This window comes from Apis laboriosa, unplaced genomic scaffold (assembly GCF_014066325.1).
Source record: "Apis laboriosa isolate Shangri-la unplaced genomic scaffold, ASM1406632v1 scaffold46_cov150, whole genome shotgun sequence".
NCBI classification, from domain to species: Eukaryota; Metazoa; Arthropoda; class Insecta; order Hymenoptera; family Apidae; genus Apis; species Apis laboriosa.
The window spans coordinates 274,040-289,760 of record NW_025223399.1 but is presented as its reverse complement, the minus strand read 5'-3'; the positions used below and the strand labels follow the sequence as shown (position 1 = coordinate 289,760).

At 32.7% G+C, this 15,721-nt stretch overlaps 1 protein-coding gene across 4 annotated transcripts in view; it reads left to right on the top strand.

Annotated features, from left to right (window-relative positions):
• The first annotated feature begins 920 nt into the window (after positions 1-920).
• Positions 921-15,721, top strand: part of LOC122716483 (poly(A)-specific ribonuclease PARN-like) — a 16,682-nt gene continuing 1,881 nt past the window's right edge. The window contains exons 1-12 of one of the 4 annotated variants that reach the window (XR_006347036.1): positions 921-1,046; positions 2,991-3,204; positions 3,289-3,564; positions 3,626-3,908; positions 3,986-4,107; positions 4,191-4,417; positions 4,488-4,557; positions 4,635-4,690; positions 4,776-4,862; positions 4,961-5,150; positions 11,662-11,813; positions 12,209-12,616. Coding sequence is in view for 3 of the 4 variants with exons in the window: in XM_043939610.1 (XP_043795545.1) it covers positions 1,028-1,046; positions 2,991-3,204; positions 3,289-3,564; positions 3,626-3,908; positions 3,986-4,107; positions 4,191-4,417; positions 4,488-4,557; positions 4,635-4,690; positions 4,776-4,862; positions 4,961-5,150; positions 13,802-13,893 (1,636 nt within the window). In the remaining variant the exon portion in view is untranslated. Of the gene's footprint in view, positions 1,047-2,990; positions 3,205-3,288; positions 3,565-3,625; positions 3,909-3,985; positions 4,108-4,190; positions 4,418-4,487; positions 4,558-4,634; positions 4,691-4,775; positions 4,863-4,960; positions 5,151-5,523; positions 5,685-11,661; positions 13,709-13,801; positions 13,894-15,721 lie in introns of those variants that run through there. The other 3 variants (XM_043939610.1, XM_043939611.1, XM_043939612.1) reach the window with 3 other exon arrangements.

The window sequence follows — 15,721 nt, the reverse complement described above, 5'->3', positions numbered from 1 at the left end:
TATATAATATTATCATATTATGTTAGTTCTAGAATATGACACTAGGCTACGTTTCTTCTTTTGTTTTCTCGCTAGTGGTAGTAAGCACATATTTTTCTATATAAAGATAAATTTAATAAAATTCCCTAGTAGGATATGAAGAAAAGTGAGTGAAGACTTAACTATGATTCATCCTACTTTTACGTAGGGACGTAATTCTGATCCTCTTTTAAAATTTTCTTAATAATTGATAATAAATTTTATTTAAATTTCATTTTCAATTTTTTTTTTTGTTTTCAAATACATTTTAATATCTAAATAACACCGTAATAATTAATATATATTTATATAGAGAAAATAAATAGATAAAAATAATAGTGATCGAAATATTTAGATTAAAAATCACCATATATTAATGATATGTTTCCATAAATATTTATACGTATATAAAATATTTCATATAAATAATATAAATTGAAAAATTTAAAAGTTTGCAAAGCTTTTATTTTATTCATCTATTTTATCTATTATAAAAATCTTTTAAAAAAATATATATTAAAAATAGTATGATATAGTTCCTATGATAGCTTTTTTAATTATTAAATATTTAATAACTTATATGGAAATAGAATGAAAAAATAAATAAAAATAAATATGTTGAACTATAAAATATGAATAATAATCCAATAGTATTAAACTTTGCATATAATGTATTTATTTTCTGCTAATATTTTTATATTTTTTTATATGCATGTATATTAAAAATTAAGTTTATTTTTTATTTGTTAGTTACATTTTCAACTATCAATGAACGTAGCATAAGGTTGTAGTGCGTTGATTCTACCCTAGATGGCAACTCATACACGATGCTATTTTTATCATTAGAGTTCTCATTCTAACCTATCTATTTAATGTGGTCAAGTATGAAAAGATCGCATAGGATCAATGGATCCTGTTAATTTTCGTGTTTAATTTCAGTTTCGGGAATGAAATAAAAGACGTTCGTTATAGGTTGAGTGTGGATTAACAAGTGCAAGATTAAAAAAAAATGGAAGTGACTTCTTCGAGTGAGTAATCGGAAAAGATAAATACATTATTTATACTATCAGTCTTTGTAATGAAATTGAGAACGGGATATGTACTCGTAATGTTCTACTTTCTATATGATTAATTTACAATGAAAACTTTCTTTGTATATATGTATTGTTTTCTAAATATGATAGAAACGGAAATAATTTTGAGGAAAATGTTAAGATACATAAAATAAGGTCTTTCTTTCTCACATAATCTACACTATTATTGTTGTGTACTTTTCTTCATTATTTTTATATTATAATATAACTATAAATTTATAATTTATAAATTTGTGATGAAAATGGCTTACAAAACATTATTTTTCGTATTCTTTGACAGGTAATATGATTCACTATAAATAGAATCATATAGAATTTGTAGCTTTCTAGGTTATGGTTTGGATATAGGCAAAAAATTATGATATTTATTAAAATATATAATAAATATATAATAATTGGTATAATGGACAAAATATTCTTAAGATGGAATCAATAGTATTTAAAATGAGATTGTTGTTAATTGAAGATTTTTGAAGAAAATATATGTTTTTGTCATGATATACATTGCAAGCACAAGAGGTTAAGAAACAACATATAAATGTCATTTGAAGTACATACATAAGAAAGAAACGAAAGGCATAATTAACAATTTATGATTATAATAATTTCAGAATAATATTAGTAATAAAGATAAATATTAATAATAAAATAATGTTGTAAAATGCATAATATTAATATTAGATTTAATCAATTTTTTGAAATGTATTGTTTTTATTTATTTTTTTTTTTTTTTACCTATCTTAATCATTTATAAATATGAAATATAAATTTCATATTAATGTCATATAGCTATGATATTAAAAAATAATAATATTATATTTCTTTGCTAAATTTTATTTTATATAATGCTTGCACAAATTATGAGAAATATAAATTTAATTTTTTATATTAATATGGTTTTTTCACTTTGTAACCTACTCCTGTTCCTGTTAAAAGTAGTAACTAATCTATTTGTAGATAATAGCGGAATTAATAATTTATGTTTTTATAATATTATACTTTAATATTTTAATAATTTACGATATTATATCAATGCCATATTTTATATAAATATTCTCATTTTATATGATTGTGGAAATTTAAGTAAAATTAACATTTTAGCTGATGTATGATATTCAAAAATTTGAAAAATTTATATTTATTACATGTTTCATAATTTTTTCAAATTAAATTTTTTTTTTAAATTTAAATTTTATTTAGATAAATTATTATCTAACTCGTAATTGAATTGTTTTCAAAAAAAATATATTTTAGATGTTCATCTTTCAATTTTTCAATTAAAATTGAATATCATTTTTAATAATTAAGCAATAATATTTAAATAATATAAGAATAAAAATTTACTTACCATTCGAATCTTCTTTCTTAAAGAATTTCCGCGCGAAAAATTCTTGATTGACGTCAGGAAGTGATTATGAATTTATAAATTTCTGATATTATTGCAAATTATACTTCCACAAATGTTTATACACATGTTTTACATATAACACTATATAAATAACATGTTTTAAGAATTAATTACTTATTTATTTATAACATTTATTCGTTAATAATTATTGAATTCACAGTAGATTAACGCATTAGATTCAAAAATTGCAAAGGCACTACTACCAACTTCTGATCATGAAAAATATTTCTGTACATATAATCGCAAAATTTAACTTTACGTTTTAAGTCAATACAAGTATTAAAATAAATATTCAATATTTAATATTATAAATATTATAAAATATTTTTAATAATATCATATTTTTTATTATTTTATAATATAATAATTTTAAATAATAATTTTAAATTTCATAAAAATTATTTGAAATGTATTCATATACATATTTTTTCTAAAATTTAATTAAAATTTTATATTTTTTTTTTTTACAGATTTTCAAGAGGTCCTAGTGGAATTAGATGAAATTTTGAAAAATGCAACATTTCTTTGTATCGATGGAGAATTTACAGGACTTAATTCAGGACCTGATGCCGGTGTCTTTGATACACCTGCTCAGTATTATGCAAAATTAAGAACAGGATCAATGGATTTTCTTCTTATACAATTTGGCCTTTCTGTCTTTACATTTAATAAAGAAATGCAAAAGTATGAAATTAATTTCTATTTTTAATAAAAATTTTAAAATTGATTATAAAATTATTTTACTAATAATTTTTCTTTTTCTTAAAGGTATAATCAACGATCGTATAATTTTTATGTTTTTCCACGTCCGTTAAATCGTACGGCTCCAGATTGTAGATTTATGTGTCAAACTTCCAGTATATCATTTCTAGCGTCACAAGGATTCGATTTTAATAAACTTTTCAAATTGGGCATTCCTTATTTAACCGCAAATGAAGAAGAAAAATTGATGAAACGATTAGAGGAAAAACAGAGGATAAGAGATGAAGCAGCAGAAATATTACCTATTTCGGACGTCGAAAGACCTCAGATTGAAGAGATTTGGTAAATTAATTAATATTTTCTTTGTATTAATATAATAAAAATTAATTGAAAATCATTTTAGTTCGAGGATAGATGAATTTGTCACTTCCGAAACAGAAGAACTATTGATAGAAAAATGTAATGCTTTCATTAGACGACTCGTGTATCAGGAAGTAAAATTAAGATGGCCAAACAAATTAAAAGTTGAAAGTAAAATGAACAATTTTGGATGCAGTCTTGTAGTACAAAGATTAGGAACTAAGGAAGAAGAAGAACAAAGAGAGATTGAGAAAAGAGAAAGAGAAAAGACAGAAATTCAACAAGCAGTTGGATTAAGTATTCTTATGAGGAAAATTGCAGATTCCGTACGTTTAGTTATTTGTATTAATGATTTATACAATAAATAAAATATAATTTATAATAAAGTACATTTTTGTTCTAGGGAAAATTAATAGTTGGTCATAATATGTTATTAGATCTCTGTCATATAGTACATCAATTTTTTGGACAATTACCGGAATCATATTTGGAGTTTAAGAGTCTTGTTCATAGTCTATTTCCAAGGTAAAAATTTTCAATATTTATTTTTCTGAATACTTGTATAATATTTAGATAAACGTGCTTATTATATGACATTTTTTTTGTAGAATTTTAGATACAAAAATAATTTGCCATTCGCAGCAATTTAAGGAAAATATACCATCGTCGAATTTAGGTATATTACTAGAAACTGTTAGTAAATCACCGTTTAAAATTACAGAAGTGGAACCTACCGATGGTAGAAGTTATTCTACATTATCAGAAAAATGTCACGAGGCTGGTTACGATGCATATATAACTGGAATATGTTTCATTGCATTGTCCAATTATCTTGGTTAGTAATTAGCACAATATTATACAAGCATCACATATAAATTATTCTAATTATACTTTCTGCTTTTCAGGTACCTTACAAAAACCTGAAATGCCGATAGTTTTATCGGATTCACCTTTACTCAATCCATTTTTAAATAAGTAGGTTTTTTTCTACTATACTTAATATCTTTCAATATATTTATTACAATATTATATAATTTATAATTTTGTTTCAGACTTCTCATAGCAAGATTAAAAGATGTGCCGTATATAAATCTTGTTGGAGACGATCGTAAACATCTTTCTTTAATTCTATTATTTTATTTACAAGTTTTAATTGAATCATTATATTAATAATTTATATTTTATTCTTTCAGCTAACCCAAGTAGAGATCATGTATTCCATTTAACATTCCCAAAAGAGTGGAAATTTAATGACATATCTCACTTGTTTAGTCCATTTGGTAAGTATGTAAATATGTATTCCGATCCTTTTTATTTGATAACTATCTTTATTTATACAAATAGAATACTAATAGAATTAAAATCATTTATGTTACAGGAAGTGTGCATGTGTCATGGTTAAGTGATATATCCGCATACATAGAATTACATCGTCGGGATCAAGTCAACGAGGTGATGAAAGTTCTAGCTAAAACGAGTACCTATAAATTACAAAGGTATGCTGATTACCAAGCTTCTTTAGAAAGCTTCAATACAGGAGAGCGCAAACGAAAATTATCTTCGTCCGAGTAAGTAGAAATATTTTATATTTCATATTTTTCATTAGATTTTTCTTTCAATATTGTGATACAAATAGAACAAATGAATACTTTTTTTTACTTCGAATAACTGCAAAATAATCTAATATTAAATTCTATGCATACCTCATATGAATTTCATCATAAACAGAAATTTGACATAAATTTAATTTTTCAAACATGTTTACATCATGCATAAGATGTAATCTTGAATTATACGTGATCATTATAATAACTAACGATAGCGTCATGAAATTATTAATTTTTCCTCGTTAACTTTTCATCTTCTTCACACCAGTAATTCTTTTTTTTTTTTTTTTTTTTTTTTGTTCAATTAATTTATCTTTATCGACAATGTTTACAGCAAAATCGTTGATTACTGAACACGCTTATAGAAGTAGTGGCGAATAATTCGATTCATCATAGCCATAAGTTATAAGCTAAAGACGGAAGTGTTGATATCGCAAGATGCGGGATATTAAACGTTGGCAAGAGTTCAGGTGTCATAACTTAAAAGAAGGAAGAGTAACGTGTTATCGGAGACCGAGGAATAAGTCGTACGCTGGTTGATGGTAATTTCAAACATGCCGTGGCTGAAAGAAAACGGCGTGGATGAGCAGAGAGAGAGGCGACGTTTCGTAGTCTGGTCGGCTTCTTAGGATTTCCTGTACACGAGAGATTTGCATAGGGTCGTAGAGCTCATTCTAAATTAATGCCAACGACGCTTGTTACACGCGTGTCTTGACTTCCTCCTTCTTCAGCTGCTGCCGCCGCCTTCTGCGCTTTCCTATTTTTCCCGTTGCTCTTGCCACGTTCGACGCTTCTTCTCTCTTCGTCCATTCCTTTGCCACCTTCGTTCCTCCTCGATCACCATGCTATAGGGTCGCCAGTAAATCAGAGTTCCTCGCCCTTGTCGACGAGACTTATCGGAGGCGGCGATCGCGTATCGATCTTGCTGCTATCAATAAATTGATCGATGCGTATTGAAAAATGATTTCTAAGTGGTGATTAATGGATCTACGATGTTCAGGAACAGTTCGAAAGAGGGAATTGATGTTGTTTCGTATAATGTTAGACAGAGGCACTTTAGCAAGTAGTGAATTCGATCTTCTTAATCATACGCGTTTGATAGGTGTGTTGTAAATTATCCAACTTGTTCCAAGTTGCCAATTGTTTCGATTTAGAAAGTCTACGAGTCAATTTTGACTTTTTAACTAGATTATATATTTTGTACATATGATTTCATCGTGAAATATATTTTTAAAACAGTAACAATCAGTTATTAATTAATTGTAATTAATCAATTATAACAATTGTATCTTTAAACGGATATACCGATTGAAGATAAGTCTATTAACTTTTACAATAATAAAACTCGATGTGATAATAATTAGATGAGATAATAACGAGATAATAATTGTGATCGAGGAAGAGAAGACATTTGTTTGAATGAAAAGATCGTTCGAAACCGTTCGTAGAATCAACCATGGCGACGTATAACACCCAATCGGGCTCATTACGAGTACAAACGAGCCGCATTGCCCACGTGCGAATAAAAGCAAAAACTAGCGTCGGTATTAGGGATCTTGATTAGAATAATGCAACACGTTTCGAATAACGTGTCGTGTCGCTCGACGGGGACGCGTCCGTAATGCAAATGCGCGCGTATGAATCAGTTAGAACAGACATGTGGACAACCACCACGGGTGGATTTTCAAATTGGAATGAGAGGATACACTTCTTTTTACTGAAAAAAGAAAAAAAAAAGGACACGCACTCTCGCAATGAAATCACTCTGTTGCCGAGTATTCCGCACTCGTTTCACTCTCTCTATTCATTTTGCCGTTTAATTACTACACTGTTGAATTGCCAGTGTTAATACGCGCTCTACGAAATGACCAGATATACATACACGTACATCTTGACGTGTACAATTCGACGAACAAACATGTTACATGTCGGATGGCAAATTTGTAAAATTTTCTTTTTTTAAATTTAAAAAAACACTTATTGATTAATGATATATATTTGATAAAATATTTACAGACTTACATTCTAAAAGAAAAGAAAGATCTCTACGAGTTATTACAATTCCAGGAGGGTATGCGAACATTCATTTTTCCTGAGCGACAACAACATTGTATCCCCGTAATTGCTTAATTACCCTTGCAATGCGTCATTCGCGGTTTACCCGAATACATCGCGTTAAATACACACTTATTAGAATCGCAAATACACTAGCCGGCCGCGGTGCATTATCTCGGGTATTTATTTACGGAACTATAAATAAGAACGCCGGCAGATACAGCGCGACAATTTATAATGGCGAACGTGCGGCACGGTAATAGCCGTATAAATTACAATTTGAGTCGAACACCGGCTCGTCCGTTTTTCCCCCGTGGTCTTCAGCTTTCTTAAAACGCCATTTAAATCATATCGATTGGAAAAATCCACTCACGCGTGTGGGTTCTCCACCATTCCTTCGTCGTGTTCAGACCGGGTTTGGACATTGCTGGAATTTAAAAAATGATCGTTAAAACGATATATTATCTTAGTCGGCCAGATTCTCGCTTCACAACAATTCTTTATCGCGATAAATCTTTATTTCGATCAAAGTTGGTCATTAATGGATTGAAAAATTAATTAGAATTTCGAATAATTATTTAAAATGTTCGAATAACATTTATTGATATCTACTATACACTTCCACATGACATTTCTATAATGCCAAAAATATTGTCATTATTGTTTCCGTATAAAGCGATTTCTATAATGCTTTTTTTTTTTTCAATCAATAGTATACATACCTGTTGTTTTTATTTTTAAAATTATCCCATTTGACGTACATCAAAGAGAAAAAAGTTGACAATAATCAAACATATTACTCTATATTATTCATTTTATTATAAAAATTGTCATATTTTCCATATTTTCTCTAGATTTTCCATAGAATTCATTGCAATGTATTAATCTTATACAAGCCTTATAAAAAATCCACCGTACAGTTGACTCCTAACCTCGTCGTTCGCTGCAAATAACCGTTTTGAATAAATTATTCAAATAACTTGTCGTTGAGCCAACTTTATCCTTAACTTAAACCATATAAAATTTCCATTCTCATCCTCACGCTCCGTTTCGAAGAACACTATTCCAGATGTGAAAATTCGTCTCGAATCTCTTTTTCCCCCGTCTGTTTTATGATTTGCCGGAGTGCATAATGAACACGCCATAGCCGGGCACACGTGTATCTCTTACACGGTCTCGCGCATGCGTGTGCGCGTGATGTCCGGATACTCCGGCATGCCCCATAAGCATATATCACTTGCCGGTACCAATGCATCACTCGGCAAACGCGCGCCAACACCATCGCGGACTGCTTCTGTGTCGCATGGCAACTTTTATCCGGTGCCGCGTCCTTTCCTCCTTTCCTCCTTTCCTCCTTTCCTCCGCGTTTCCTCCTTCGCTCCGCCAACAACCTTCTTTCCCTCGGCAAAGAGGCTTTCGTGTCACGCGGAAACACCGCGGCGAGACCTGGTAATTTATCGACCATGATGGCTCGCGTGCCATGCCCTTAAGGACGATCCGCTTCCAACCACCATCCCTTCGACGCTTCGATAATTTTCATCACTCTCTTCCTTCTTATTATCAGCTTTATGTACCTGCCTCGTTTATCCTCGTTTAACATTTCTCCGGACGCGACCAGTTTTGATCATTGTGGAGTACACCGTGCATTATCGATGCACAATCGATAAAATCGTGAGGAGAATCGTGTATGTGTGAACTATATTTTTGTGTACGATGGGTGATAGTGTTCGGTGTGTTGTTTAAAAAGATGTAAAAAGGAGGAGTTCTTTAAAGTTTGGATCGAGCAATTTAAAAAATTGTGTAAAAAAAAAAAAAATTAGAAATTATTATTGACCAGAGGAAAAAAATAAAAATCGGAAAAGAAATTTAAAATATATTTTTTTGCGCAAAATTTCATCGGTTAACATCGTTAAAACTTTGCAGTTTTTTCATTTATAGTTGTAATCTAAAAAAAATTTTACATTTTTCAATGCCAATATTTTTTTCACACGTTTCAAATTGTTTAATCCAAACAATGATTTTTTTTTAAAAATTATCTTAAAAATTTATTTTTATCTTAATCTCATTCCGTTTTAAAAATTATTCGAATATTATCGCGTATGCTTTACTTTACCTTTATAAATAGCGTATATTTTCTACAACTTTCGGTTTTTCTTCAACTTATTTGCCATATCCTTAATCAGAAAGAAAACAAATTACAATTAGCATAGCTAAATATAGTTCAACTTTTTTTTTTTTTCTGAACTTATATCATTCTTGAACAGAAAATAAATTTTATGATAAATATCCATATTCTACGAAGTGTGATAAAAATTATCCGTTCGACATATATCATTGGCTGAAAGTTAAACAATTCGTCGAGTAGATGAATGAAAACGGCAGTATCTCGTTATCCCGCGTGTAATTAAAATTTTTCCACGACCGCGTGGAAGGAAAGAAAGTGACGAAGAATCCGGCCACTTTGCATATCGGTGGTTAACTGGCGTTGGTGATTTCAATGGACAGCCAGCGAATCGAAGCAATTCGCGGCGTGTAATGACAATTTACGAGGCGAATTTCTGTGCGACCGTGGATTAAGCTATTAATATCAACCGTGAGGACATTGATCCTTGCCATCTTCGAAAAGAGAAAGATTTGCATCTCTACCACTCTTATTAAATGTTATTTATCGCAACCGCGATTCGTTCATTAAAGAAATTATTAGACACATGCCTCGGTCACGTTAGTAACCGACAGTCGATAAATTTGTCAAATAGCGATGGGATCAAGCTCGCATTTCGAATCTTTCACGAGTATTTCGAAAAGAAAGGGGGGAGAATGAAATTCGGATTTAAATTCGTCGAAAAGTTTTATGGTTGCGCGATTCGAATAACAAACGAAAATACAAAAAGATTGTTGAATTTCATGAGTGTTTTCAAAATTCAGAATTCGAGTCTCGAAGGGAAATCGAATTTTTCGAAATATCATCTCTAATTTTTACTCGGTTTCGCGTTAAACTCGATCCCATCGCTACCGTTTTTTTCGAAACGATCGAGGATATATACGGAACATTGTAGCAACGCTAGACATTTTTATTACACCGATCGGCCGGTTAAACAGATCGTGGCTCGCGGACACGGTTGTCGGGAGGCACGAATTTATGCTTCGACCGTGCGCGAAATGAGGCGCGTTAAGGGTCTTTGGAAACAGCGACAACCGTAACGGTGACGTTTATTGTTTCATCGACACTCTCTATTTTTCCGTAATGAAACCGATATTAATCGTACGGGGCCGTATATTCCCTCCACTGTTCGATAAATTTCGATCTATACTACGTTTCGTTACCGAAGCGAGCCCAAAAAAAGTATCCTATCCTGTGCGCTCTTGTGTGCGTTAATCGCCGTGAAACAGATTACCGAGCTCCACCGTTCGAGTAATTAACCTCGCCTCGAAACGATGGCGGATCCCTGGCTTCTAGTAGCCTTCTTTGGCGCGGTAAATTATAAAAAAGAATTGAAATTGAACCGTGCGTTAAATCGGAAGTCTTTTAAAATAGGCTTTTAAAATTCGTAATAACTTCGAACGTCCTGTACGATTATTAATTATAATTTTTGACGATAAAGGAAAAAATAATCGCATTCACAATTTATATACTTTCGCCGATACCCTTTTGCTTTTTATTCCATTTTCTTCTCTCAAGTGAGACGTCAACTTCTCGCAACGAGAAATGAGATTCTAATTGTATTTTATGAAAGTGTCACGTTATCGCGTTAAACGAGATACAGGCAGGATAAATAAAAAAAAAAAAAAGAAAAAGAAAAAATACAGATATCCATTAGAAACGATATCGACATTTAATAGGTTAGTTTTACAAGGATATCTGATGATATTTTCATACGTCGAGATAATGTTCGCGGTTTGAAAAAGGTAAACCTAGCGGGAGGTAGTAGATTTCCATGCATAATGCAAATACTTTCAACAAGCCAGTACAGCGAGCCACAGTATTCTCTGTATCTGGCTTTAGACTTTAGGGATCACGGTTGTAACGAGTTTAACACGCTTTGGATTTACCCCTCCTCTCCCTTCTCCTCCTCTTTCCTTTTCTTTTGCTTCTCCTTTTCTTCTTGCCGAAGAGAATCAAACGGTTTCTCGAAATTATCAATTAGAATCGCTTAGAAATTCATAGATCTTCATATAGATAACACACATCTCACTATCACAACTTACCACAAAGATCATTAAACTCATTGCATTGTCGAGACCTTTTCGCATGCATTAACGTGTATTTCAAAATAACGATCGAAACGACATCGAAATAAATCGATTTATCACCATGTACGATTGGTATATTTCGATTATATGAGATGAAGTTACTAAAAAAAAAAAAATGTAGTAATTGATTCGAGTGGTACGAGTCTGATCTCGATGTGTCTCGTAGGATTGCTGCCAGATCCTTGCGAAAACTTCAAGAAAAAGCGTTAAATCTCGTTCGGACTATAAGGAAGTTTGTTCCTCGTTTGTGACAAGGCTAGTCCATTTACGTTCCTACGGAATAATAATACGAGGATGAGAATATATTACCGACGATGGGTGCGTTGAGTTTTTTAATTTAATCAAATTCTCACTCGATATCGTGAAAATTCTTGCATTTTTAATATCGTGAAAATGGTGTGCAAAAAGTGTCTCGCACGATTGTTACATACGAGAGATGCGACAACTGTGGATTTTGTTAAAAAAAGGAAAGTTTAATAACTCCCGTACGTACGAGATCTGACGATACGAAAGAGACGGACCAACAAACTTCTCACCGCCGATATTGTCGAGTCAGACCTCGTACGTACATAGATAAATGACTCGATCGGTAACGCGCATAATTGTACACACATTATCGATCAATCGGCTCTCCTTTGACGTTAACGCGTTATTACCGTGTACTATGCAGATACGTGGTTCGAGAGTTTACAACGGAGCGTGTTTTATTGCAGAAATCATTTCAATCATTTCGAAACGATCAGTCTTAACGAGACAACGCACTATGGAGCACTATTACTACTACTACTACTACTTCCGCGGAGCGAGGTCCCCGTACGCTTCGAAGAGTCGCATTAATACGAGTATAAGAATTGTTACGATCCACATCTTCGACTCGTCTCAAGTAGGATGTTTTTAACAGAATAAAGTTATATTGTTCGATAATATTATATAATATATTATATAATATAAAATTATTCAAACAATAACTTTTTCCTCTTTTAAAAAACGTCAACTTTCTTAATATATTCTCTCAATAATATAACCTAAACTTCAAGATACATATGCGCGCCACTCCTGTAAGTAGCGGCAGTTCCGAGTATCACCGACTACGCCATTATTTATATGACGTATACACAGAAACGTGTGTGTAATAATTTTTCGACAATTTTTCTTTTCTTTTCTTTTCTTTTCTTTTCTTTTCTTTTCTTTTCTTTTCTTTTCTTTTTTTATTTTTTTAAATATCTTTGTGAAACTGTGTGAAAGTATCGATCGTCGAATTAATTGATTTTGGATTGATTAACTACTCGTTAAGCCATAAACCACCAGTTAGAGACCGATGGCAACGAGGTTGATGTTAAAAAGGCGCGCATCGGAAGAGAATTCCCCGTGGTTGACAGGGGTATCTGGCATTCTTGCGCCGATCAGCCATACTTAACGACGATGTTACACACGTGCATTCTGCATGCACGCACGTGATGCTGCATATTCATAAGTTGTGACCACGGCCGGCAACATTTCCGCGGCAAGCTTCAACACGTGCACCGAATAAATATTCTAGCTCTCTAATGCTCGACTAGAAGGCAATTGATCTCTTTTCTTTTCTTTTTCTTTTTATCCTCTTCCCGAAAGATCCGACATCCGGAGGTAGGTTTCGATTACTGGAAAGAAACATTGATCGATCATCGCGTGTACGCTACGCCCGGCATACTCTGTCACATTGCGTACGCGACTAACACGAGCATGATTTATCCTTTTGTGAACGTATATACTAGTTTTCTGAACTAGTATCTAGTTATATTTTATATTTTATGTCTCGTTTGTGTATTGGCGGGGATGGGGGGGATATTTGGAACAAGTTGCATAGAAAAAGAGAGAAAAAAAGGATTAAAAGACAACGTGAGAAATTTCTATATTATACGACACCGTTTGACTTAAGAAAAAAAAAATGAACTCGATTTACGCATGCACTCGTATACTCGACACTCTTATCTTTTCCACTCTATTTGTAATAATCTATCTGATCGATAATAAAAATGTTAAATGTACACACGTTTATTAACGTCAAATTTTTGTTTTCTTTTTCCTTAAGACGCGTCGTTATCAGACGTTATAATACACATGGTATAATACTATACTACTTATACATAATCACATTTATATCGATTTTCTCTATTTGATCATGTCTATTGGATTTTTTAACCAGTAACAAAATTTCTTTTTTCTTTCTTTCTTTTTTTTTTTTTTTTTTTTAATAAGAAATTGATAAACAGGCAGATAAATAAAAAAATGGACGATATCCATCCCCGTTCTTTTGTGCGTTGTAGGGCAGTGTCCACGTTGAAAAAGGGGGAGAAATCGGTGGCAACGAACGGCGTGAAGAACCCTCAGGACGACGATAGCTGGGAAGTAGCCACAGGTAATGACCTCGAATTATCATCAGACTCCATCATCCCTTGCCCCTATCCCCACGAACGATCGAGAGCAACGTCGGGGCCTCGTGGAGGTAATCACGAGGCCGACGAGGCGCTCTTCCTCGAGCAAATGAAGGTCGTGCAGAGAATCAGATTAAAGAACAGTCTTAGCTTGCCCACGGATTTGCGGAACGATCGGAAAAAGGATGCGGTGCCGAAATACACTATATTGAAACGTAACCCCCAGATATATCGTGACGATGTAACGGCGACGGCCAAGGTGGACGCGGATGCGGAGAGAAGCGTGTCGAAAAGTATCGAATCTCTGTCCACCACCACGTGCCACCCGGACGCCAAGGACGATCGTTACAATTCGTTTATATCGGGAGCGAGTAACAACAATTCTTGCTTCAAGCAGGAAAAATCGTCGAAGAAAGGTCGAATCGCCGATAAGGGCACGGTTGTAACCACCCACGTGCACGCTGGGGGTGGTGGTTGTGGCAACAAGTCGGGTATCCAGGGAAGATCGCCCGTCCCGGCCAAGTGTAATAATAGTAAAGATGGCCAAGAATATCACGTGGAGCCCGCGGACACGTTGAGGAAAAGGGTTGGTGGTGGCCCAATCCCTTCGACGAGTACCGATTTAAATTATCGTGGGAAAAGGCAGTCGAGAACGAAATTCTGCGGCTCGAGAAATAATTTCAATAAGGAGAGGGGGTGCCCGGACGACGAGAGGCAGAATTGTTCTCAGAGATGGCCTCGGAGGAGCAACGATGATCGAATCGAACGGCGATTCAATAAAGGGAGGCGTTTGTTCATAATATTGGTAAAAGTTTTGGGTATAATTTTCCTTTATTATATCGTGATTAAAACGGATTGAAAAATACCGGGAGGCGAAACTTGATCCATTTTTGTTCGAGTTTCGAAAGACAATGAGAGAGACGATTACAGCAGCTCGGTTGCCGATTGAATCGTGATTCGATCGTGTTGTTCGACGGCTCGATCGTGATGTACCACGTGTAAATTTATTTCATCTGCGTTCTTTTTTCTCTTTTCTTTTCTTTTCTTTTCTTTTCTTTTTTCTTTTTTTTTGTCCCTCTTTTTTACTCGAAAATACGCGCGAATAATTATTTGATATATAATGTTTTTAGAAAAAGTACTTTTTTTTTTTCGCTCAAAAGAAAAAAAAAAAAAGCAACTTATCTTACCGATATATAAGTTTTTAATCGTTCGAACGTTGTTTTTTATATTTTTTACTTGTCGTATTTCGTATACCTGTATTTTCGTGGAGAATAATTTGCGTAACGCAAGATGAGGTACAAGCAAGATTTTCGTTTCCAATTCGCGAATATAATATAAAAGTGAAAAACTTGAATAGAAACTAGACGTGGCAATGAATATTAATGCGTAACAATCGAACGAGAGAGATCGAAGATCGAACGAGAGAAACGAGAATATTTTAATAAGAATAAAATATAATGGCATCTCACCATAATTCATCATTCTATCATTCAACATTTTTAGGAATAATAGTTGTTAAAAGTTGTAGATTTCGTGTGCACGAGTAGGTATTTTTTTGCTTTTAGAGGAAACTATTTACGTGGAGCGTGTTTTTTAAAAAAAAGTTACATACATACCTTTTACAAGAAGTTACAAGAATTTTTACAATTTTTACACATTTTTACATTTTATTTAAGTAAACAACTTTTATATATTTTTCGATACGAGGTCTTTTACATCTTTTATTTATTGCGTATATACGAAGAATAACAGAGACGTTTAAGACTTTAAACGAAATTATGTATACTCAAGAAAAACAAAAAAAAAAAAAAA